The 23,368-nt window shown below is 34.9% G+C and overlaps 2 protein-coding genes across 3 annotated transcripts in view; one reads left to right on the top strand and one right to left on the bottom strand.

Moving 5' to 3' along the window:
* Positions 1-13,837, top strand: part of LOC149781763 (caspase-2-like) — a 41,716-nt gene extending 27,879 nt beyond the window's left edge. For both annotated transcript variants that reach the window (XM_089935897.1, XM_089935896.1), the window contains exons 6-9: positions 4,235-4,457; positions 6,673-6,828; positions 9,121-9,230; positions 11,901-13,837. In XM_089935897.1, coding sequence (XP_089792023.1) covers positions 4,235-4,457; positions 6,673-6,828; positions 9,121-9,230; positions 11,901-11,999 — 588 coding nt within the window. In that variant the 3' untranslated portion in view covers positions 12,000-13,837. The remainder of the gene's footprint in view (positions 1-4,234; positions 4,458-6,672; positions 6,829-9,120; positions 9,231-11,900) is intronic.
* Positions 13,838-17,056: 3,219 nt separating this feature from the next.
* The window catches only part of LOC149781762 (enolase-like), a 32,985-nt gene continuing 26,673 nt past the window's right edge, over positions 17,057-23,368 (bottom strand). Inside the window, exons 12-14 of the mRNA XM_089935895.1 lie at positions 21,011-21,127; positions 19,645-19,753; positions 17,057-17,848 (exon numbers count right to left, since the gene is read on the bottom strand). Coding sequence (XP_089792021.1) covers positions 17,720-17,848; positions 19,645-19,753; positions 21,011-21,127 — 355 coding nt within the window. The 3' untranslated portion in view covers positions 17,057-17,719. The remainder of the gene's footprint in view (positions 17,849-19,644; positions 19,754-21,010; positions 21,128-23,368) is intronic.

Here is a 23,368-nt window from a genome sequence, read left to right as displayed (position 1 = left end):
CTGGACTGAAGCAAAGTCATAGTAATAAAACAAGTGTTTCAATGAATATTAGGTTTTTTTGGTGTGTCCTTTAGAGGATGACCACAGCTTTGTGTTTTTTTTAAAGAACTTGCTCTGACCCTATCCATTTGAATGGTTTACTCCCAAACTGGGTTTAGGCAGTTTACATGTACACACCACCTGTTGAATTCTCAGTGCAAGAGCATTACAAGGTGAATACCTTTTACATTTTTCAGCTGAAATACTTGTACTATTTAAGCCTAAATACATATTCCTTTCTAGAGACTCTCTGTTGGTAAAAGAAATTAGACCCTTTTGAACAAATATGAATCTTGTGGAAACAAATAGACATTCCATAAATTTTGTGAATGTATTAGCAAGAAATTAAATGGATTCAAATGGACCTTGCAAATGTTTTTTTTATATAGAAATTATGCTTCTTTATGCACATTTTTATGGAATTGTTATGGATAAAAAACATTCATATGGTAAGTACACAAACACAACTATTTATGCTTATATTGAGATTGGATATACATAAAAATAAATATTAAATATGTGACAACTGTTTTAAGCACTTGTTTAATATGGAACAAGTTGATATTTAATATGAATTGATTTAAGCTGGTAACTGTTTCAATGAAGCATGCATTTTGTGATTGCTTGTATCCCCACCCCCATTTTTTTTTGTGCATGCATAATTTTCTTCAGCTAACTAACTTGGTTGGTTATAGCATGGTTCGGTACATAACACGGTAACATTTTATGGACTCGAACCATCATGTTAATGCAGGGTCACACTGTATTTGTCAATTTAGTGAAACCTGTACAAGAAGTGTAATAGATGGAACAAGTCTGAATATTGGCCCTTTGGTCTTTACCAAAATTAAGGAGTTTGGTTGACTTTCTTTACAGCAAAGAAAGTATATTCAGATAATCTCCTTCAAGAGCGTATGGTTATATTGTTATCAGTAGCAGAAACAGTCTCCTATCCTTTTTGAATCATCTTGATTTTCTTGTGAAGTGGGAAAAGTTGGGCCTTCACCCATTCCAGTGTTTTGACCACCTTGGTATCAAGTTTATAACCATTCCCAGTGTTCTATGTCTTCTTCATGTCTGCATTATATGGAGTGTTAAACTCATTGAGTCCAGTTTTAACAGGATGGGGATTTTAGTCAGACAATTCTTACAGCTCCTTGGGTTGTTCAGTGAGGCAATAGATTTGATTCACTGGGTCACTGTTATGTGTGCCTGTTACAAATGACTTTGCTGGCTCAGTGATGCCCTTTTTCCAGACCATTTGATCAAAAGGACAATATTATGAATGAGGTAGGATAATTTCTGTGTCACTGGCACAACCATGGTTGACACACAACAGGAATTCCTCTGAAGAAGGCCCATCCAGAAGTGATGGTATGTACAGATGCCATTACATACTTTGTGAAACCCACTGGTTGCTGGAATTTGATATGGTCAGCGAAAATGAGGATAAGGAAACTTCCTTTTCAGGTTAACCTCATCCAAATGAAGGTTGTCGTGCATGCCTTTCAGTTCTGGAATGACTGACTGTGAAGGAAGTCAGTCCTGAATATGCCAGACAACTCTGTCTTATCTTCTCAAACAGGGTGGAGTGAGGTGGGGGACAGAAAATTGTCTTACCTGTATGTGTTCATCTTGCAGTTGGTGCTGCCATCTTCAGATCAAAATACAAATCATACACATTGCCAGCAGACTCAATGTCTCCAGAAAGGGTCAGGTTATGGATACAGAATGGTCCCTTCACCCTTTGGTGTTTTTGTCTCAATATTTCACATCCCAGAAACTTGGGCCATAGATGCATTGTTAATCAGTTTAGAGGGGTTATAGGCCTTTGCTTACTCCCTCCACTTAATACCAAAAACAGTGCAGAAAATAATAGATCAGTATTGCAAGATAAATCTGATAGCCCTTCTCAGAAAGGATGAGTCCTGGTTCTTTGATCTAGCAATAGACCAACTCAAGATTACAGCCAAAACAAATAATTTAAAACAATAACAGTCACAGGTGTTCAACCCCTGCCTAGACTGTCTTCTTCTTCATGCCAGGCTCTTGTCAGGACAGAGTTGTGAGAGAAGATATGATCCCTTTGATTGTGGAGAGAATGTTGAGAGCAAGAAGGCCCTTCACTCTGAAGGTTATAAGGATAGCTGACTTGTTTTCAGGGACTGGTGCAGTCATTAACATCATCCCTTTGAGTGGCTCGACCCCTGCAACTGGCTGATTTTTTTTGTCTTAGATTATACAAGGAGAAAACCATATACCATCAACGGCTAATGCTCACTGATTTGACACATTCAGATATCAATCATCATAAACATCAGTAGCATCTGCTTCGGATGTGGGAGGTCATGACTAATAAAAAATGTTACTAACAGCTGCCTTGTTGGGTGCTCAGCATTAATAGGTTAGTGTTAGGACTGGTCGGCTGGTGACAGGATAATGTGGCTGGGTGGAACATGCTGCTACATGTCTGCATGATGCCCTAGTGCTAGACATCACTATAAACTGCCACACTGCAGACATTATAGTGATATGACTGAAAAATTGTTAAAAGCTACATTAAAATTCCCAATCACACACACACATAATATATCATTCACACAGTAAATCCATTCTTTCTTCCCTAGAAGGATACCCAATATATATAGGTAGGATACACAGCATTCCAGCCTCCTATTACACATTCTCCAAATATTATGTGATCAGGAAATGTATTCAGAGGAGAAATTTTCTAGAAAATTAGGTTTCTCTGGAAAAACAGATCCAATCATATTATTCCCCCCCCCCCCACCTCCATCCACCCCACTGTGTGAGCAACTTCACTGGTAATTTGCTCAGCTTAAAACCTAGCTAGTGGAGTTTATTGGCAAGAGTTATTGCCGTTTTTCTGTGTGATATAAACAGAAATTAAAAATTTTCATCTCTTAATAAGACTGGATTTGGAAGGTAGCGGGCTTATATTCTGAATGTAAATGTGATCGGGCGAGTTATCTTGGAGAAACTCAATTTACTTTGCTTTCTTCATATTCTGTTTTATCATACTTGTTACTACAAAGCTAGATGGGGGCACCCGAGTGGACGCGTGGTCTAAAGTGCTCTCCGTCACAGATCACTGCCATCTCACCTCTGTCTACGTAGGTTCGAGTCTCAGGTTTGGCCATTGTGGATATATGAGAAAGCTTGTTGGTAGCTTCTCGTGGGTCGGTGTTTTTTTCCGGGGTTCTTCCATCACCATTAATACCATGTATAGCCTATCTTGTACTGAAAAATGGCGTTAAGCCCTATAACAACAACAACAACAAAGCTAGATAATTTTTCATTTCAAAAACTTTCAAACTGAAAGTTAACATTTATGTCATAACCATACTTAGAAAATATAAATATTTTGTTCAGTTTTATGCATTTTCTAATTGTTTTTTTTAAATAAGAAATTTAAAAGCAGAACATATTTTTCTTTTGACAGCAGAACATTGTTAAAAAAATAATCTAACAAATTAAAAAAATAATTTAACAAATTAAATGGCGGAAACTTTCAGATGTTTTGTTTGTTATAATTCATGCAAAACATATTATTCATTATTTGAGCTCTATTTCATTGCCAATGAATAATGACAAGACAAAAAAAGTTACAAACATTGGCTTTATGTCTGTTGTTTGAATGATGGGTCATGACTGTATTGCACAACTTTGATCACTTGTCTTGAGATTTTGTCAAGTGTAAGACAAGCTTTATATTGGGCAGTTTCTGTTGTCACATAACATGTATCAAATTACATAGAGGATTAACTAATACATGCACATACTCAGAATAATTAGTGTCATCGGCATGTTATGGATGGATGGCTGAACATGTATGAGCCATCTTAGCACATTTGCTTTGAACTAATGGGAATTTAAAGTGTTCTGTGGATGGCAGTGGAAAATAATAGCTAAAACTGGCAGAATACAAGAGTAATTACAGACAAATGCAGAATTTAGTAACAAGTTTCAGCAAAGCAAGCTAGAATGAAATGTTTTACAGATCTTTAAGGTTATGAATATTGGAAGCTATTTATTCATTTTAAATATTTAAATGTGGTTGTTGGTATGCCTAGATTATCTCTAGAATCACATTGTAATGAAGGGTGTTATAAGAAAGGAGAGCTGTTTTCATATGGAGCTTGTCACATGGAACAACTTATGGTGTTTGTTTCAGGAAATGAAAGAAAAGCTTAAACAGTTGGCAGAATATCCACCGCTGGAACATGTTGACAGTCTTGTTGTTGTGATTTTATCCCACGGCCAAAAGGATGATACTATTTGTGGGGTGGATGGCAGTGTTTTGAAATATGATGAAGTCACTGAGCTGTTTGATTCCAAGAATTGTCCACTGCTCCACCATAAACCCAAGCTCTTCATCATCAATGCTTGCAGGGGAGGTAACTATAAAATTTAAGTTTAGTTATTATTCAGGCTGTGTATGTCCTACAGAGTGTTGAATAGATACATGTCCATAGTTACTGATAATTCGATTTCATTATGAACTCTTTATCTTCAACAAGGTTTCAAAATTTCTCTGTGACCCCAGCAGACACAGATTATGGTTATTGGTTGAAAAAAATTATCAAAATTACATAAAACTATATTTCTTTGCTGTTCTTAACGATTTTAATTTTCAAATTGGTACCACTAAAAAATTACTCAAAATATATTATACTTGTAACATATTGTAAACATTGGAGTCACAAATAAAAGTCATGTTGTAGCCTCTGGGATATTATCTAGGGGGTTGAAAAGGAAGGTATTGTGATCAATGGTTTTGAGGAGCATATGTGGAGATTTACATTGTTTTGGCATAAAAGTTGCAATAGTTCATTGACATGATTTGTCTCCATTTTAAAGCAGAATTCCACTTTTCTCCTTGCTTGAATCTGAATTTTTCTTGATGTAGTCTGTTTTTTAAATCATCTCTAATCTGGGTTTTTTAAAAACAGTCTGTCTGGTTCCATTCCGCAACGACCCTTGTAAAGTATTTTTTCCCATATATTAGCTATCACACGACTCTTGGATTGGTAAATGGTTTAAATTCATCCAATGAATCTTCGTGTAATGGAAACCGATGCACCTACAAAAGAAGCTGCAGACAAAAAAATTGAAGTTCAGAAGGCATCTGGAAAAAATGCAGTTAATTACTATAAGAAGAAAGATTCCTTGCATGAGAGAACAGATGTAGCCATCTGTCAGAACATGCATTCTGCATGTCACTAATACAAGCACCAGCTTGAAAGGTAAAAGGCTCTCGTTGAGAAGGAAAAGAAACAATTGCATGTTGAGCCCAAAAAAGTCAGTGGTGTCAAAAAGGAAGGCTAAAGAAATCTTTGCCAAAGCCACAAAAAGAGCTCTACTGGCATATCAACAGGTTGTGTCCAGTGGAGAAAAAGACAAGTGAATGTATGGGATTATTTGTATATAGTTGATGTACTTGGGTGTGTATTTTACAGATTCGTTATAAAAAGAGAGAAGTATAATATGTTTGCTGCAAAAATCAACAAATTATTTGTGAACACTAACATGCACATGAAATAACTTCAGCATCAGTAGTATTGGCGAACATGTGTGTGATTTGGATGTTATAACATAGCTTTCACACTTTTTCAGTCATATCTCTATGATGTCTGCAGTGTGGCAGTTTTTTGTGGTCTAGCACTGGGGTATCATGCCGCCGACATGTAGCATGATGTCCCATCCAGTCACATTATCCTGACACCAGGCCGGCCAGTTCTAACACTAACCTCTTAATGCTGAGTGCCAAGTGAAGCAGCTGTTAGTACCATTTTTGTAAGTCTTTGGTATGACTTGGTTGGGGATTGAACCCACAACCTCCCGCATCCTAGGCAGACACTCTAACCACTAGGCCACTGGAGTGGTCTATTGGAGAACAAATTCATGTGACAATGAATATTGATGTGATTTGGATTTTTAACATAGCTTTAACAATTTTTCAGTCATATCGCTATGATGTCTGCAAAATGTGGCAGTTTATAGTGATGTCTAGCACTGGGGCATCATGCCGCAGACAAGTAGCATGATGTCCCACCCAGTCACATTATCCTGACATCGGGCCGACCAGTCCTAACACTAACCTCAATGCTGAGCGCCAAGCGAGGCAGCTGTTAGTACCATTTTTGTAAGTCTTTGGTATGACTTGGCCGGAGATCAAACCCACGACCTTCTGCATCCGAGGCGGACACTCTAACCACTAGGCCACCAGTGCAGTGACAATGAAAATTGTGAAATTATTCAAGTTGAATATTTTTGGTGAGTTTATTAGTTTATCAGATGATTATTTTGTTTTATATTATGATCATAAGTTACACCAGGAGCAGTTCTTTATGATTGTAAAATGTGTTTTTTTTGGGACCCCCAGATTAGGGGCATTGCCCCTCAAGACCCCATTGGGAGAGGACCCCCAACCCCCCATAAAATTTGTTCAGCTTTTTTATGGAAGACCAAAATCATGTCAGAGTTCAGGAGGAATTTCAATCTGAAAATGAGAGCAATTTGAATAAATGAAGCAGATATTTTGCTGTGGCACCCCATTGACTTAAGCCTAGTTTAAACTATAACTCTTTAATGAAGGTTATTGTATTTTAGATAAGGAGGGTACCGGATCACAGGGTAGTTCTACTCAGGCAGACAGAGTTGACCCAGATATAGCTGTTATTAAGCCCCGACCAAAAGGTAATGCACTCAAGAGCCAACCAATCCCGACCTTACAGGACATGGTTATTGCTGCATCCACTCTGCCTGGTATGTACCTTTACAAAATCTGACATTTCTAATCAATACTTTAAACCTATTGTCATGAACAAACAGAAACACACTTAATCATGCTCTGTTTTTCAGTGAAGTTGCCATTATGATATTTTTTCATAATCCAGTTTTCAAAAGACCTAAGTTGATACACAGAAAAGCACACAAAAATCAAAATATTCTAAAAAAAAAGGGATGCATGACAGTCTATTTTGTCTTTTCATTGTCAAAGATCAAAGAGAAAATCATTTTTTGAATTAAGGGGTCTACGATTTTTTTGGTGGGGGGGGGGCTAGTTAAAAATTTGTTTAACTCATGTTGTTTTTAACTCTTACATTTTATCAACTTAAGAAAGAGAAAATGAATCTATTCTTAACAACAATAAACATATTATTCCAGGTTGATAAATGATACCAGGCATCCCAAGAAAACTTTCAAAATGGTATTTAACTCTTTGGTGCATGACTAGATTGCAGTGACCTATAAAAAGGTGTTTGCAAGTGTTAAACTCAGTATCGAACCTGTTGACAAGCTTGGGGTAATTTCCCATCTAACAATTAAGTAAGGTGGGTTGTCTTGGGACATAAGTCACATACGAAGTATTGCAACATAGATTAGGTACAAAAGAACTATCAGTAATTACTCACAACGGGTATTTCTTATACTCAAAATAAGTAAAAAGGTAATTTAAAAAAGTTTGTCGAATGGATGAGTAATTGTAAGTAATAGTAGGTAGTTTAAAGTATTGTTAAGTAATTATTTTACTAAGTGAAATCTTATTACTTGGTAATTATTTTACTGAGTAAAATATTACTTAGTAATTATTGTACTAAATAACATAGTACTTATTAATTATTTTACTGTCAGAGTAAAATATTTTAAATTAGTAATTATTTTACTAAATAACTTATTACTTGGTAATTATTTTACTCAGTAAATATTAGTTAGTATAAATTATTTTACTTGTTAATATACTTAGCAATTACTTTTGCAAAACAATATAGTAATATTTAGTAATAAATTTACTGAATAAAATATTTTATTAATTTTGCTAAATAATTTTTAAGTAAACAAAGCAGATTGGTGAAGTTTCCAATAAGATTGTGGGTAAAAATATGTTCATGTTTTTAATGCATTAAATATTTACCATTTAAGAGGCAATTGTTTTCCCGTTCTAGGTATAATCAAGTAAACCTAAATTGAAATTTGGTATTTTTCCATAATTTTTTTTATCCTTGTGAGATTTTTAATGCAGATTATTGTTGGAATTTGAATGCAGTTGCTTTAATTTTCAATTTCATTAGGTTTGTTAATAGCTTTTTTAAAAGTAAAATGATTATTTTTGTATATTAAGTTTAAACTTCACGTTCACAGGGAGGGGGAGACAACTTGGGTAAAAAAGACATCTTTGAGATAAAATATAATTAATTTTTTTTTTAAGGTATCAATGGTCTCATGCAAGCTAGGGCAAACATGTGTGTTTTGGAAATCGGGAGGACAAATTGATAAAAAAATTACTTTTATACATAAGACATCAGTTGGGAAGGGGTCAAGGAGGGAGAGAGACTGTCGTTAAGAAAGTCACTCATTCCACTCTGAAATTGTTGTGATTCCTATTGTACTAAATATGGGTGATGGCTATGCTTTAAGTTTATTGTCAAGAATAAAACTATGTTTAACTATAAAATAATATTGGTAAAAATAAATTGTGAAGTAATTTTTGGTTTTAGTGTAGGAAAATAATGTGATAAAGAACAATAGGGTGCAGATAAAGATGAAAATGTGGACAATTGATTCATTCCCGATTCCAATATGCTAATATTGTTCATGTTTAGTAGCAGTCTGCAGATGTATTGATAGTGATTAGATTTAATTTGAGAAAAAACATTTAAATTATTTATTGGAATTACAAATTCCTCCTATGAATTAGGACTAAAGGAACATGTTGGGATTATTGTGAATGCATTCAGAGGAGTTTTGGACAATGCCATTGTGATACATCAAGATTATTGGCATTTCATAATTTTCAAGGTTATTAGTACATCAGCACACTTAGGACCTGGAATTCATTTAGAACACTTTATTCTTTTGGACTTACCTAGACCTTTTTGCGACTACTTTGGATTTAATTCATAATACTGTTAAGTTCCTCTAAATTTTCACTTTATAACTAAGAGAATTAAATTATTTGCAAAGTTTTACAAACTTTGTTGGTTTTGCTTCTTTCTGTAAGTTAGTGTAAGACCACAGAATTGTAACACTGCAAACAATATTGACTATGTATTTTAGGTCATGTGAGCTGGAGGGTTGATAATAAGGGAAGCTGGTTTATCCAGGCCATAGTGGATGTGTTTCAGGAGTTCAGCAAAACACATCATATATTGGATATGCTTGTTAGGGTAAGTTTTGCACAGGCACATAGACACATATACTTGTAGAGTGAGCAGGGCATACTGAAACATTTATCCAGATGAATGTTTTGTTGATAAATGTGTTGTAACCATGTGTGGTTTGTCATTCTAACACTGGCAGCCTATCACCAACATTTATTACTTCTGGTTTTTTCAATGTGTGGTTTTGACTATAAGACTTATGATGTCTGGTTTGTTTAACAAACAAAAAATGGTGCTGTTCAGGCATGCAGGCCACCATCATGAAAATATTGTTATCAAGACTTCTGAAGAAATTGAGATATTAACATGGAGTTTTTACAGACTTTTTATAATGACTTGTTTGTGGTAAATGAAAATGGCGCCCATCTTACTTTCAATATGGCTGTCACAGTGACTTAAAAAAAAAAAAATTGGTATCACTTCTTCTCCATGTTGGCTGGTCATATCGACATTTTGCTTGCACTGAAAGACTTATGATGTCTTGTTGGTTCATGTTGGAATTAGTGCTAATCTGATATCCAATATAGTCACCATGTTGAAAATCATATAATCATTACTCCTCCAAAACAGAAGTCATAAGAGCTTAGGTTTTTACCGGAAGACTTCTTAAAATGTCTTATTGGTACAAACTTAAAATGGTTCCAATCTTGCATCCAACATGGCTACCATGGTGACCATCTTGAAAATATTGTTATCAATACTACTGTTAAATGTAAGGCCATTTTGAAGTGGTGTTTTCATCAGAGGAGTTCTTTTGATGCCTAGTTGTTCCTAAACGAAAACGATGCAGACTGGCTTGAAAAATGGCCACCATTGTGACCATGTTGAAAATATTGTTATCTCTACTTTTCCAAACTTGGTGGTCATCCAAATATCGTTTTCACAAATAAACTTCGATACATAGTTGGCCCTAAATGAAAATGGTGCCAATTGTACAGCTAATATGGCTGACAATAGCCATCTTGAAAATCTTGTCACAATCACAATAATGCTGTCTACTTAGTCCTAAATAAAATGGTGCCAATCTGACATCCAATATGGCTTCCATAGCAGTTAATTTGAAAATCGTTATTGCAAGAATATTAGAGATAATTTCGACACTCAACATTTGTGTTATCTTGAATTCCTGAAAATTATTTTTGAACCATAGACCATATTTTTGTGAAACATTATGTAGAACCTATAGTGAAATCATTGTAGCACTAAACTTTTTTGTATATATATATATATATATATATATATATATATATATATTACCAAGCAATAAGTTTATTTATCATGTGTAAGAGCAAAATCCAAGAAAGTGGAAGCATAAACTATTGTCTGAATATTCCTCCCTGTTCGTTTGTACCCCCACCGTCTTCAATAACAAAAACCTTGAATGTAATAAAAAGTGCACAGAACCTAGTTCATTCACTGACTTATATTTTCTTACCTGATTGACCAGAGTGGCCCTAACACTGGCATTATCTAAGCCGTTCTCGCTTAGCAGACTTTCCATACTAACACGGCACCATATTGAATACACTATGGTGAGTCTATTTTCCTCAGACAACAGAGTGACATAGTTCATCCTGTTTGGTAACTGCCTAATAATTCCATAAATTACCACAATGTTGAGGGTTTAGGGTTATATCCCTTTGCACACCTGTGCATAGAAATTACACCACTTGTTAAATTCATGTGAAAGGCAGATTTGTTGTTGTCATTCTTTTCCTTTGCTTGATTCGACAGTGTAAATATTGGAAGCAGACATAGTATTTTTCCTTCTGTGTACATACATGTGTAGTCATGCATACACTCCTTCACTGAAAATGGACTTGTGCAGGAACTGGAAATGACTGGCAAGCAGGGTCATCTTTTACACAGAAAACATCCATTTGGAATGAAATATGCAGACGATAATGGTGTTAGGGCCCACCTGGGAGTAATCATGTTTGAAATTATAAATCAATAAATGAACTAAGTTTTGTGCATCTTTATCTCATTTGTGCTTTTCATTTTTTAAATCGGTAGGGGGATAGAAACAAATGGAAAATTATATTTTGACTACAATGATTTTTTAATATTTTATCATGTTACTGTAAGGGATATTTTTGACATACTTTATTTTGGCATGAAGACTGTTTTATGTTTGCCACATCGGGTGTCTTGATTGAAATTTGAGGTCATACCAGACACTGGGGTGCATATGACAGAAGAATGGGCATTTATTGATTCCAGTGGTTACAGTAAATGTAAGATTGAATTCCAATCAATACAAGACCAATTGTAAATCATAACTGAGGGCTGTTTCATTAACACACATATGGGACCCAGGGAAGGCACTTTTAAAGTGGAGTACTTCACCCATAAATGCAATTTACAATTTTCTTTAATTTTAATATGAACTACGTGAAATCAAAGCACCCTGGCATGTATTTTTTTTAAAAACTGCCTTCCCCTGAGTACCGTGTATGTTTGCATTTAACAGCCCTGAATATGGTGCTGGTTATAAATGTTTTTTTTTTAATCCATCATAATGACACAGAAATAATCATGACAACTCTCCTTTAAGTGTTGGCTCCTTCCATCATATTACTTTGGGAATATATAAAATAGGTAAAAATATTTCATCTTTTACACCATAATTTTATGTTTTTCCAGTTTGCATCTTTGATATTTTTGTCTTTACAGGTAAATAGAAGAGTTGCGCAGAATCTTCATGAGGACAAAGTGCAGCTGCCACAGTCTATTAACATGCTTACAAAAGACTGGTTCCTTAACCCTTTATAATGATAAAGTGTCCTTACATTATGGTGGCTCAACTAGAATATTTATATTTAGGTGTGGGTGACAGTGGCAGCTGTTACTGTAAAGGCATTCTTATATCATAGGCAATACAAAAAAATGGGCTTTAAAATTTTTTAATAAAGTTACCCAGGGCAAGCTGACTGGAGAATTGAACTTACCCTTGGTATATTTGAGCTTGCCCCAAAATATAACAACATAATAAAACAAAGTTGAAACATTAGGAACATAAAATATGGGATGTTTTAACAAAATCACATTATATTTATTGTACAAAAAAAGACCTTTTATAAATCTTTTTGGCCTCTTTAAAGCATATGCTAATAACAAAAATTAAAAAAATATATAAAATCCGACCTTAATCATTTAGCGTGTAAAAGTAGCACTGCTTTTTCTGCAGTGCTCTTGTTGTTTTTCTCTGCAAAGTCTATAACAAGTGTGCCGTGAATTTGATACTTGTTCAATGCTATGTTGAGTCCCTTTGATCATCCCATGCAACTGACACCTGTTCAGTTGCAGCAATCCTTTGATGAGATTTCAAAGACTGTATGATCTCTTACAGACCCCATGCTCAGCCTCTACATAAAAATGGTCCAAATTTAGAGCCACCAAAAGTATGCATGTTTCCTATTGCACTGGTTTTATAATTTAGGTTGGCCGTTTTTTTGTTTCTTTGTTTTTTTTAAAAACATTAGATATATTCAATGTGATTTTTTTAAGAACAATGCGGAAGAAGTGCTAGGGTTGGCAAGGAGAAGCGAAGGGTCGGCCAACCAGATTTGTTTGCCTTATGAATAGTCAGTATTCTGTCAATTACAATGTACTTTGTCACTTAGATATCATAGAGTGCAAATTGCTACACTTGGGTACTTTCACCAATACGGGCAAAAGAAAACTTAATGCATATGATGGAGCATTGAAGTTAAAGGTTATAGATTTTGAAGAGAAAAACAACAAGTGTGCTGCAGAAGGCGAATTTGGTGTGTCGAAGAAACAGGTGCATGATGCAATAAAAAGTCAATTCTAGTTGATAGTGCAAGACATCTGAAAAAAATTTGAATAATGGAAAGCCCTTATGCATATAGGGAATGTGGTTTTAACTAGTGGGTTCTAGAGAAGCATGTTTCTGGCACATTTGATGCAGTCTGTGAAACAGAAGTAGTTGTGGCAACATCAAAGATACCAAACTGTGATCCCTGGCAGCATCACATCTGTACTACAACCATTGGATGTCTGCCTAAACAAGTTGTTCAAGGAAAATATGTATAAACAGTTGCACATGTAGACTGTAGATGGGCCCAAGGCATTTTCAAAGGCAGGAAATATGAATTGAATTATCCAGGGATTGAGTTAGTATCTCACTGGGTGTGTAATGTGTGGGAGAAATTCCAAATGAGATGGTGGTCAAATCAGTTAAGAAATGTGGTATTTCCAAGGAAATGGATGGGACAGATGATGAACTCTTCAGTGATTTCATTCTAGATAAGCAGATGAGGAATCCGAGTTGTTTATGAAGATCAGATGACAGTGGAGGAATTCAGAACTTGGCAACTCTGTTGATGATGAATTCGTAGAGTTTGAACCAGATATTAGTGTGAATAAGTGTGGACTTTACTTTGTTTATTATAATACTTTTGGAATTAATATATTATGCAATACTGTGGATTACCATATTTATACCCATGTAATTCATGCATAGATTTATTATATAAATCTATTAAAATGTTAAGCATTATGGATTTCGTTACATAAAAATGGATAAAATGTAAGTTGTCAGTGTATTTGTATATATTCAACTCAATAATACAAATGTATTTATTATACATTGGTTTTGTCTTTATTTGTTCTATCTCTGTTTCTATCCATCTATCCAGTTTGACTTCTGTATATTTTCCCATGTGCAGCTCCAACTCACTGACATGCAAAAAACACCTCGAGTTACAGGAGGGTCATGGATAAATTCATTTTTTGCAGCCCTATATTGGGGAAGGGGTAACTTATAGTCAAATCAACTTATAAAGACTATCCTAATTTTTATCAACAGTTCAAAACTGACTTAAATGAATATTGTTAAAACTTGATAATCATTGATTTTAATTTAATTATGAATCAACAACATGGTACATATAACTATGTCAGACTGAACAACCCAAGATCAAGATAGAAACCACAAATGAATTTGGACTCATTCATATCTGAAGAGAAATTTGTGGAGAAAAGAAAAGAAAAAACACATGGCAGGGTAGAAACAAAGTAGCAAGGCTTGGGTTTTTTCCTTGTTTCAGAGAACTTACTTATAGATACTGAAGCAGCAGATAAAATGGTATAAAGTGGACCATTCTCTCTTAACATTGGTGTATAAAACTGAGAACTTCAAGAAAGGAAAATCAGTTTGAAAGTTCAATAACTAGCTACTTAATGACAAGATATATACTGAAAATATAAAAGAAGTAATTAAAATCATTAAATTACAATATTTATCAGATATTTATATCCACAATGACGTTAGTGATATTCCAAATGATGAAACACAATTTAAGATAAATGACCAATTAATTTTTGAAGTTCTTCTAATGGAGATTAAAGCAAAACCAATATCTTATTATTCTCTTGAGAAAAGGCAAAGAGAGACTAGAGAGAAGGATCTATGTAAAGAGATTAATAATTTATCAGATGATAATGAAATAATACTATTAAAATTTGACAGGTGAAATACAATGTGAATTACAAGAATTGCATCAGGAAAAATTTAAGGGTCGTATGACTAGGTCTAGAGTCTGATGGGTTGAAGAGGGTAAGAAAATATTTTTGTAACTTAGAGAACAAATAAATGAAATATATCATAAAAAGTGACAACACTATCATTACCAAACAAAAAGAAATACTTGAAGAGACACAATCCTATTATGAAAGTCTATACGCCTCAAGAGGTGTAGAAAATATTGATCTCCACTCAATGACTCCGATATTCCAAAAACAAATACAAAAGAGAGCCAAGAATTAGAGGGTAAGATTCCTTTTTAGAAGCTTTAGCTGCTATAAAAAACATGAAAATTGTAAGAGGCCAGGTTCTTATGGGTTTTCTGTTGAATTTTTTAAAGTTCTTTTGGATATGGTTATGAAATAAATAGCCTCTCAGCAACTTAGAAGGAAGGCATTATCACATGTATTCCTAAAGATGTTAAAGATAAAAATTATTTTAAAAAATTGGAGACCAATATCACCGTTCCCCACCCTCCAAATCCAGGGGACTAAATTTTCTGGGACAAATGAAAATAATAGTACTTATTTTATGCTAGGCTGTGCATTACTGGACTTTCCAAGTAAAATAATTGTGATTATTCACTGAATTGCAATAAATAATTTTACTAATATGTCAAGATAACCATGAAATTATAAGTTATTCTTGGATGCTTATATGGCTGTGTGGTAAAATAGATAGCTCCTGGTAAATCAGACTTCAGTTCAAATCCAAGAAGGTGCAAATAATGTTTTCCTTGTCAATGTGCTATTTTATTTTAATTGTAAAGGAAAATTATGCTTGTATTTTCTGTGTGAATAATCACAAATCACAGGAGAACATAAACAGTAAACTGCTGACATCGCATGGGATTCAGTAAGAAATCTGCTACTTCAGTCTGTTATACAGTCTACACACACAGGACATCTTGCTAGCCAATACATTTGTGCATAAAATAAAATGAAAATTTACTTGTGAAGAGTGAATAGTGGATACATTTCATCGTGGGTGGTTTTTCATACACTTGAAATATGTATATTATTCATTTGTTTGAAGCAAACATCCTCCATATAATGCACTAATAGTGGCTGAAAGGGAGATAATTTATTTGCTTTGACAGTTCTACCACCATGACTTTGCTGCCTGCACTGTATTAACATATTTTCATTGGGCACTTACTATAATGAAAGTCTTATCATATGCTGAATTAAGCTGTTGTTGTTGTTGTTGTAAGGTTTAACGCCATTTTTCAGCCCAAGATAGGCTATACAAGGCAGCCAGTATAACTGGAGGAGGAAGAACCCAGGAAGAACCATTGACCCACGAGAAGCTACTGGCAGGCTTTCTCACGTACCCACATTAGCCGAGCCTGAGACTTGAACCCACGCAGACAGAGGTGAGATGGCAGTGATCCGGAACAGTGGGCACTTGAGGTCACTCAGGGTCTCCTCAGTTAACTCATGAAAACATTATCATGCTTGAATATCTGGTTAACCTGAAATGAGCTGCACCATAGAATTTTCTGTTCCACATCTTCGGCTTCCTTAATTTTAATGTGCACTTATTTTCTATCTAACAGCATTGATTATAATAAAAACCTATATTCTCCCAATTACTTTTTATTCCAAAGAAATAACTAATTAAATAACAGCTTGTGTTTTTGCATCAGTTTAATCTTTTTTTATTATCATTTCAACCTCAAAATTAAATACACCTTCCTTACACTCAGAGTGACTTTAACCTCTCAAGTTTACAACACAGTAACAGTCGTCAAACACTTTACTTTGCAACTCAGCAGACAACAATAAACCTTGAATGCTTGCATTGTGTTAAATTAGATATTCATCGCCATCTTAGTTTTATCACCTTCTGCAACTCTGGCCATTGCTAGCACCAACAGAGACAGGATGGGGAGTCGCTAATGAAAAGCTGCAGGTGTATTTTCACAATTGTTTCTCATTAAAAAGTGCATCCAGGGTGGAACATGGTGAAGATTAGGATGACACAAGACAAAAATTTACAGAAAAACTCGTTAAATGTGCAACACTGCTGAATGAAAGTAGCTTGAATTTTATGTAGGTTTTGGTTCGTTTTGTTAAAACTGGAATATAATTTGATTTGATATTCAAAAATACATGTCATAGCAGTATCTTGCTAAAAAAGCAAGTTCACAAAATGAATCAGTAAAAGTTATCTTGCCATAAAAGAAGTCATCTTGTAAGAAGCTGTGCTAAGACTGAGAACTGAAGAAACTGTACACTGTACACACAATATGGACAAAACATTGAAACTCAACAAAATAAACAGATCCAAGTCACTTTGATGTTGACAATTTTATCATAAAATTATATGATATTATTCCCAGAATAGCACTTATAATAAAAAGAAGCTTTAAGAAATGACCATATAACTTCCAACTATCCCACAAGCACAGTCATTGCATATGTATCACTTTGAGAAAAATGGAGTATTTTTCAGTAATGCAAAGTCATTTATCTTTTGGAGATGTTTTAATATTCACAATATTTGACAAATATGATGTACTTTAATAAATAAACATCACTTTTATATCTTTTACCAAAGTTCCTAATCTATACTTAATTTTGTTTAGCTCTGGCTCACAGTGTTCTTTATTTTACAAGTTAATTAGCTAGAATTATGATATGGTCATATAAGACAAGTTAATTAGCTAGAATTACAATAGGGTCATATAAGAGTAAAATGTAAAGGACAACAAAATTGTTTTACAAGAAACAAAGTCTTCTAGCACTTTTACAGCATCTTTATATTAAAACACATCATAACTGTGCCAGCATACCTCCATAGCAACAACATTCTTAGTCCTGAAACTAACACTGACAGATCAAAGTTGAAAAAAAGTAGATAGAGATCCAAAAACTTGAAACACTCGAGGTTCCCACATGGAAAATCTAGCCAACTGTTACAATAAATCATGTATATTTTTTCACTTGCTGTAGGGATAGCGGAATTTTTCTCCAGCATATCTGGCATTAGCTCCCAATTCCTCTTCAATTCTCAGAAGCTGGTTGTACTTTGCCAGTCGTTCAGATCTGCAGGGGGCTCCAGTTTTAATCTGAAATACCAAGCAATGCATAAAAGTTGTGCTCGCTTTAGACTGATAAACCTTTCATAAGAAGGAAAAAAAAAAGTCATTTTCAAGACAGGTGATTTTGTAATACAGAATCATATCTTTAGACAATCATGTCACTTTTTAAAACAAATTAAAAACTGTTTATATTTTGAGACTCTTCATTAACATCTGAATCAGATGTATAACCATGTATCAGAACACGTGTAACAATTGAAATTTATACACATTTACACGTAACACATTTTAATTTACAGAACAGAAATTTTAGCTTTTGATTTATTGCATATGCATACGTGCCAACCCGGATATGTATAAGCGTAATTTTTGGTAATACAAGTGGCAAAAAGGCATAACTGGAGCACAAAAAGCATAATTTGTATATTACTATTACTAACATTAGTACCCCATCTTTGTTGAGGCTACTTCATCATAGCTGATACATTTAATGCCATTAATGCAGTACACTGTGTGAAAATGTCATTTCTTTTTACTACTAACCTGACTGCAAGTCAAAATACTAGGTACAAATGGGCAAAATCGATGTGGATTTGAGCCAGAATGCAAACACAATGCATACAGAAAAATTATTTATATTCAACACTGACTTTCACTAGTCTATATGACTATAACTTCTGCAGAATGTTTGTGAAGTCCACAGATTCTGTCCTCTATCTGATTGCTGTATTGCATCAGTCTCATATTCTTCTTTACACATTTATACTGCAGTTTTGTATCGTCTTTTTGATGACCAGACATGTTTTGAAGTTTAAAAAGACCCATTTGCTCTACGAATTTTCATCCCATGTCAACCCATAAAAGTCCATTTCACATAATTTCTCATGCCATTTTCTTTATTGCTGTTGTAGGGTTTAACACATTTTTCAGCACAACAATAGGCTATACATGGCGGCCAGTATTAATGGTGGAGGAAGAACCCGGGAAATCCCCGGAAAGAACCACTGACCATCGAGAAGCTACTGGCAAGTTTTCTCACGTACCCACATTGGCTGAATCCGAGACTCAAACCTACACAGACAGAGGTGAGATGGCAGTAATCCATAATAGAGCACTTTAGACCACTTGGGGCCCCCGTCATTTTCTTTAAAAGTACAGAGTGGTTTGCGACCTAAATTAATTATTAATATAATTAATTTACAAGGCAAAGTTTCAAATTAAATAAACCCAATGATGCCAACACTGGAAAAGTGACTGCTATATCTTGCTTGTCAAGTAATGAGGGCTCAGCAAAAATAATATTTCCAACAATGTCTATCAAACTAGATTTTACTTTCTAAGATCATTTTGCTCTGTGCTAATTCAATAATTATTTACCTTAAGACTATATTGTATACACTTTGACATCTGTTAAGGATTTGAGAAAACAGGTGGCAATCAAGATTCAAATATGGATCTTAACTGTGTCACAGGTAGAAGTCATTGAAACAGGCCTCCTGATGTTCAAATAGGAAATTAACTTTTGTATTTAAATTACACACTAAACATGTGAAACAAATATTTCTAAGATAAAGCCTCAAAAAACTAGATGATGTGTTAAGCTTGGTGATATGAGAAGGGGTCAGAAATTTTAACAAAAAGGTCAGGGCCTGCATGTCTGGCCCATACTTAAAAGATCTGTTATCACAACATGAACATAAACTACTGATGAAGCTGACCTTGATGCCAGAAGAGTGATTATTTCATCTCACTTTACTCTGGCACAGGTGTGACAAAAATGTCTATCTTCTACATAACAGCTTTACATCAATTTAATGACCTACCTGTCCAGTGCAGAGACCAACTACAAGGTCAGCAATAAAAGTGTCTTCAGTCTCTCCACTCCTATGGGACACCATTACACCCCATCCATTCTCCTTTGACATTCTCCAGCTGTAAATCAGAAAAAAGTAAATATCTGATAAATGTTAAGGCCATTCTGCATGATGAGCTGAAATCCTGGACCGGTTTTTGTGATAAAAATATTAAAAGAACAAAGGTCTCCAGTCATCTCAACTGATAATTTCAAGCATTAATAGCTGACGACACTGTCACTGTGTCGTCATCAACACAGCCATCTGCTATCCATTGGAAATTTAGTATTGGCATTAGCAAATTTCCTACTCAATTTCATGTATCATTTTGAAATCACAAATTTCCATCCATTTTGTAGTGGTTGTGTCATTTAGATGATGAAATAATATACCCGACACAACAACAAATTTTACTGTTACAAAATGACACAGTGTCACATTCAACTCAAGCGACACACTACTGACATCCAGCTCCAGACTATGTCGCTCAAAACGACAAACTGTGTTGCAGCCAACCCATGCAATACACTAATGACATCTGGTTCCAGACTGTGTTGCTCAAAATGACAAACTGTGTCTCAGCCAACAAATGCGACAAACTATCAACATTCGGTTCCAGACTGTGCCCCTACCATATTCACCACTGGACTATAAAACACAATCCCGGGTCTGGTTCCGAACCTTGATTGGATGCACAAAAACATTACCACTAAGGTACATCATATGAACAAATTTTGAGAACCATTAACTTATTTTTCTGTGCAAGATTAGTTTGGGATTTGGGATTATCTGAGTTAGAGATTATGTGAATTAGGACAAATGGAACATTTATGCTGATTTTCACATGTAATTTAACACTGAAACTATTGTTGTCATTTCAACATGCTTTATCAAACACCTGTTCTGAAAATTGGCAAATATTATGTCACCACTTTGAGCACTTGATTTTGTGAGAGAACACATACAAGCCTGGAAGTCATATAATAAACTGTGTTGACTATTTATATCTGTTTTGTTTTGTGCTTTGTCATCTAAATAAGAACTTTTGTGGTGAACACAACATTTCTTGACACTACAATACACTGGAGAGATCTAGTAACTGAAAAAGGTGTGAGCTGTCCATTTATCCCATTATATTTCACCTTGACCCTTGACACATTACAATATATGGCTAACTGCCAACCTAAACAGAAAACCACCAAAGCAGGATGAGCTAAGGGAAGATTGATGGACATACAACGTAGACAATCGGCATTTCTTCTTGGCTGAAAAAAAAGGAAGATAGATCTCTGTACAGAAACATGTTAAAATCATTAGATTTAAAATAGATACTTACGCCTGGATGGACTCGGTAACACTTCCAATCTGGTTGACTTTTAGAAGGAGAGCATTGCAGGCCTTCTTTTCAATACCCATCTTAACTCTGTCTGGATTGGTTACTAGCAGATCATCACTGCAGAAGAACAAAACAAAATATTCAGCAGGTTCATTATATGACTGCATCACTGATGTTTGTGTGTGATTAGGATTTTTAACGTAGTTTAACAATTTTTCAGTCATATCGCTACGATGTCTGCAGTGTGGCAGTTTATAGTGATGTCTAGCACTGGGGCATCATGCCGCAGACATGTAGCATATGTCCCACCCAGTCACATTATCCTGACACCAGGCCGACTAGCCCTAATACAAACCTCTTAATGTTGAGCACCTAGCGAGGCAGCTGTTAGTACCATTTTTGTAAGTCTTTGGTATGACTCAGCCGGGGATTGAACCTACGACCTCCCACTTCCGAGGCGGATGCTCTAACCACTAGGCCACTGGAGCGGTTGCATCACTGATGCAAACACTACTATTTAAAAAGATTAAGATATTCTAAATGTAAACCTAATTCTCACTGCTAAAATTCACACAAAATCATTCTTTTTACTGAGAATTATAGACAGAACATACAGAGATGCACAGTCAGAGAGACTAACAGATGAGATAAGCTCAGTCAGAAAGACTAATGGATGAGATAAGCTCAGTCAGAAAGACCAACGGATGAGATGAACTCTAACAATGATGCTTTCTAAAAATTATTATTTGAGGACAGGCCTGTTCAGCTCCTGGAAATCATTTTCATTTGCATGAACTGTGATACCTGCATCTGTTTTGTTTACCGTAATCTTCAAATAACTCCAAAAAGGGTGACAACGCATGACTGCCATTTACTCCTGGTATAATCTGAATGTATCCACAGAACACATTTCACTTAGCAACAGCAGCATCTAAATCTACTCAGCTCTCATCATCATCAAGAAATCAGGGCCAAAAAGTTTCTTCCAATGCTATTCACTGCATATGCAATGAAACAATTGTTTCAAGGTCTATACAGTATTTACATCTTTATCCATGGGTTGACTTAATACAATTTTCCACTGGCCAGCTTGGCATATTACATGGCATGATCAGGTGTTGAAGGAAATCAACTGACCCTCAGAAGTTGACAATATTAATTGTTTATGGGATGAAAGACCGGTTATTCTGTTTTCAGCAATGGCCTTAATATTTACAGAGATTTAAAATATCTTCATGCCAAAATGCTTTCAGTGAAGTTGATAACATTCTGTTCAGCAATATGTTAGTGCAAGTCATTTCAAGGTCTTGATATTTTTAGTAATGGTCATCACATCTTATTGGGAATCAGTATTATTTGCACAAATCTGAAAAGCATTCAGTCTAGAATGCTCTCTGAATTTTTTTTTTGAAAACCAATTGTGTTTTATTGGTTACAGATTTGAAACAAATGTTCAATGATTGCATGAAGCACAGAAGCATAGCTTAAGCTCACTTGGCCTTACATCTAGGTTAGATACCTAGATTCCATCATGAGATCAATTTGTGTATTAAGTGTTGATAACGAGATTGCATTTGAAGCTTTGTTGTGATACCTCTTCATTCGGGTTGTTGCCAAGTTTTGGAGGATGAATTAAGATGCTGTTTCACAAGGAATTTTAATTGTATGGTAAGATGACAAAAATTAGCAACAATACAAAACATGCAAAAGAATATTATGTAGTTGGAATTTTCCTTAATTTTTATGAATTGATCAAATTAATGTTTCATAAAATGATCTAGCTAGTTCCTTCCCATGAGGCACCCCGCCTAGCAGCCAGCCAGAGAGAGAGAGAGAGGGCATTTGTGTTTATTTTTAATGTAGCTTTAACATTTTTAGTCGTATCACTATGTCTGCAGTGTGGCAGTTTAAAGTGATGTCTAGCACCAAGATGACTATTTCTAACACTAACCTCTTAATACTGAGTGCCAAGCAAGGCAGTTGCTAGGACAATTTTTATGAGTCTTTGGTATGACTAAGCCAGGGTTCTAATTGCGACCTTCTGCATCCAAGGCAGACAATCCAACCGAGAAAGAATTAAATTATTACAAGAGGGAACTTGCGTAAGTGTTTAAGTGTCAAGAAGTAGGTTGGTTCTTATTTCCCCTTTATGAATAAAGGTATTTAAAAAGGCGGAATGTTGCAGGATTATAAAAAAAAAGAGAATTGAAAATGCTAGTGGTCACAAAATTGTTATCCCTGAAAAGAAAAACAAGTCAACATCAAAGCTATTGTCTTTCAGTTTAATTGAAATATTTCATATATTTGGAATAAATCAATGAAACAAAGAAAATGGTCTCATTTGGACTTGAAACGTGC

The sequence above is a fragment of the Sinohyriopsis cumingii genome, chromosome 15 (genome assembly GCF_028554795.1).
Source record: "Sinohyriopsis cumingii isolate HCF-2022 chromosome 15, ASM2855479v2, whole genome shotgun sequence".
In the NCBI taxonomy this organism is placed as follows: Eukaryota; Metazoa; Mollusca; class Bivalvia; order Unionida; family Unionidae; genus Sinohyriopsis; species Sinohyriopsis cumingii.
The sequence above is the reverse complement of the archived record's forward strand: the minus strand, read 5'-3'. Positions and strand labels throughout refer to the sequence as shown.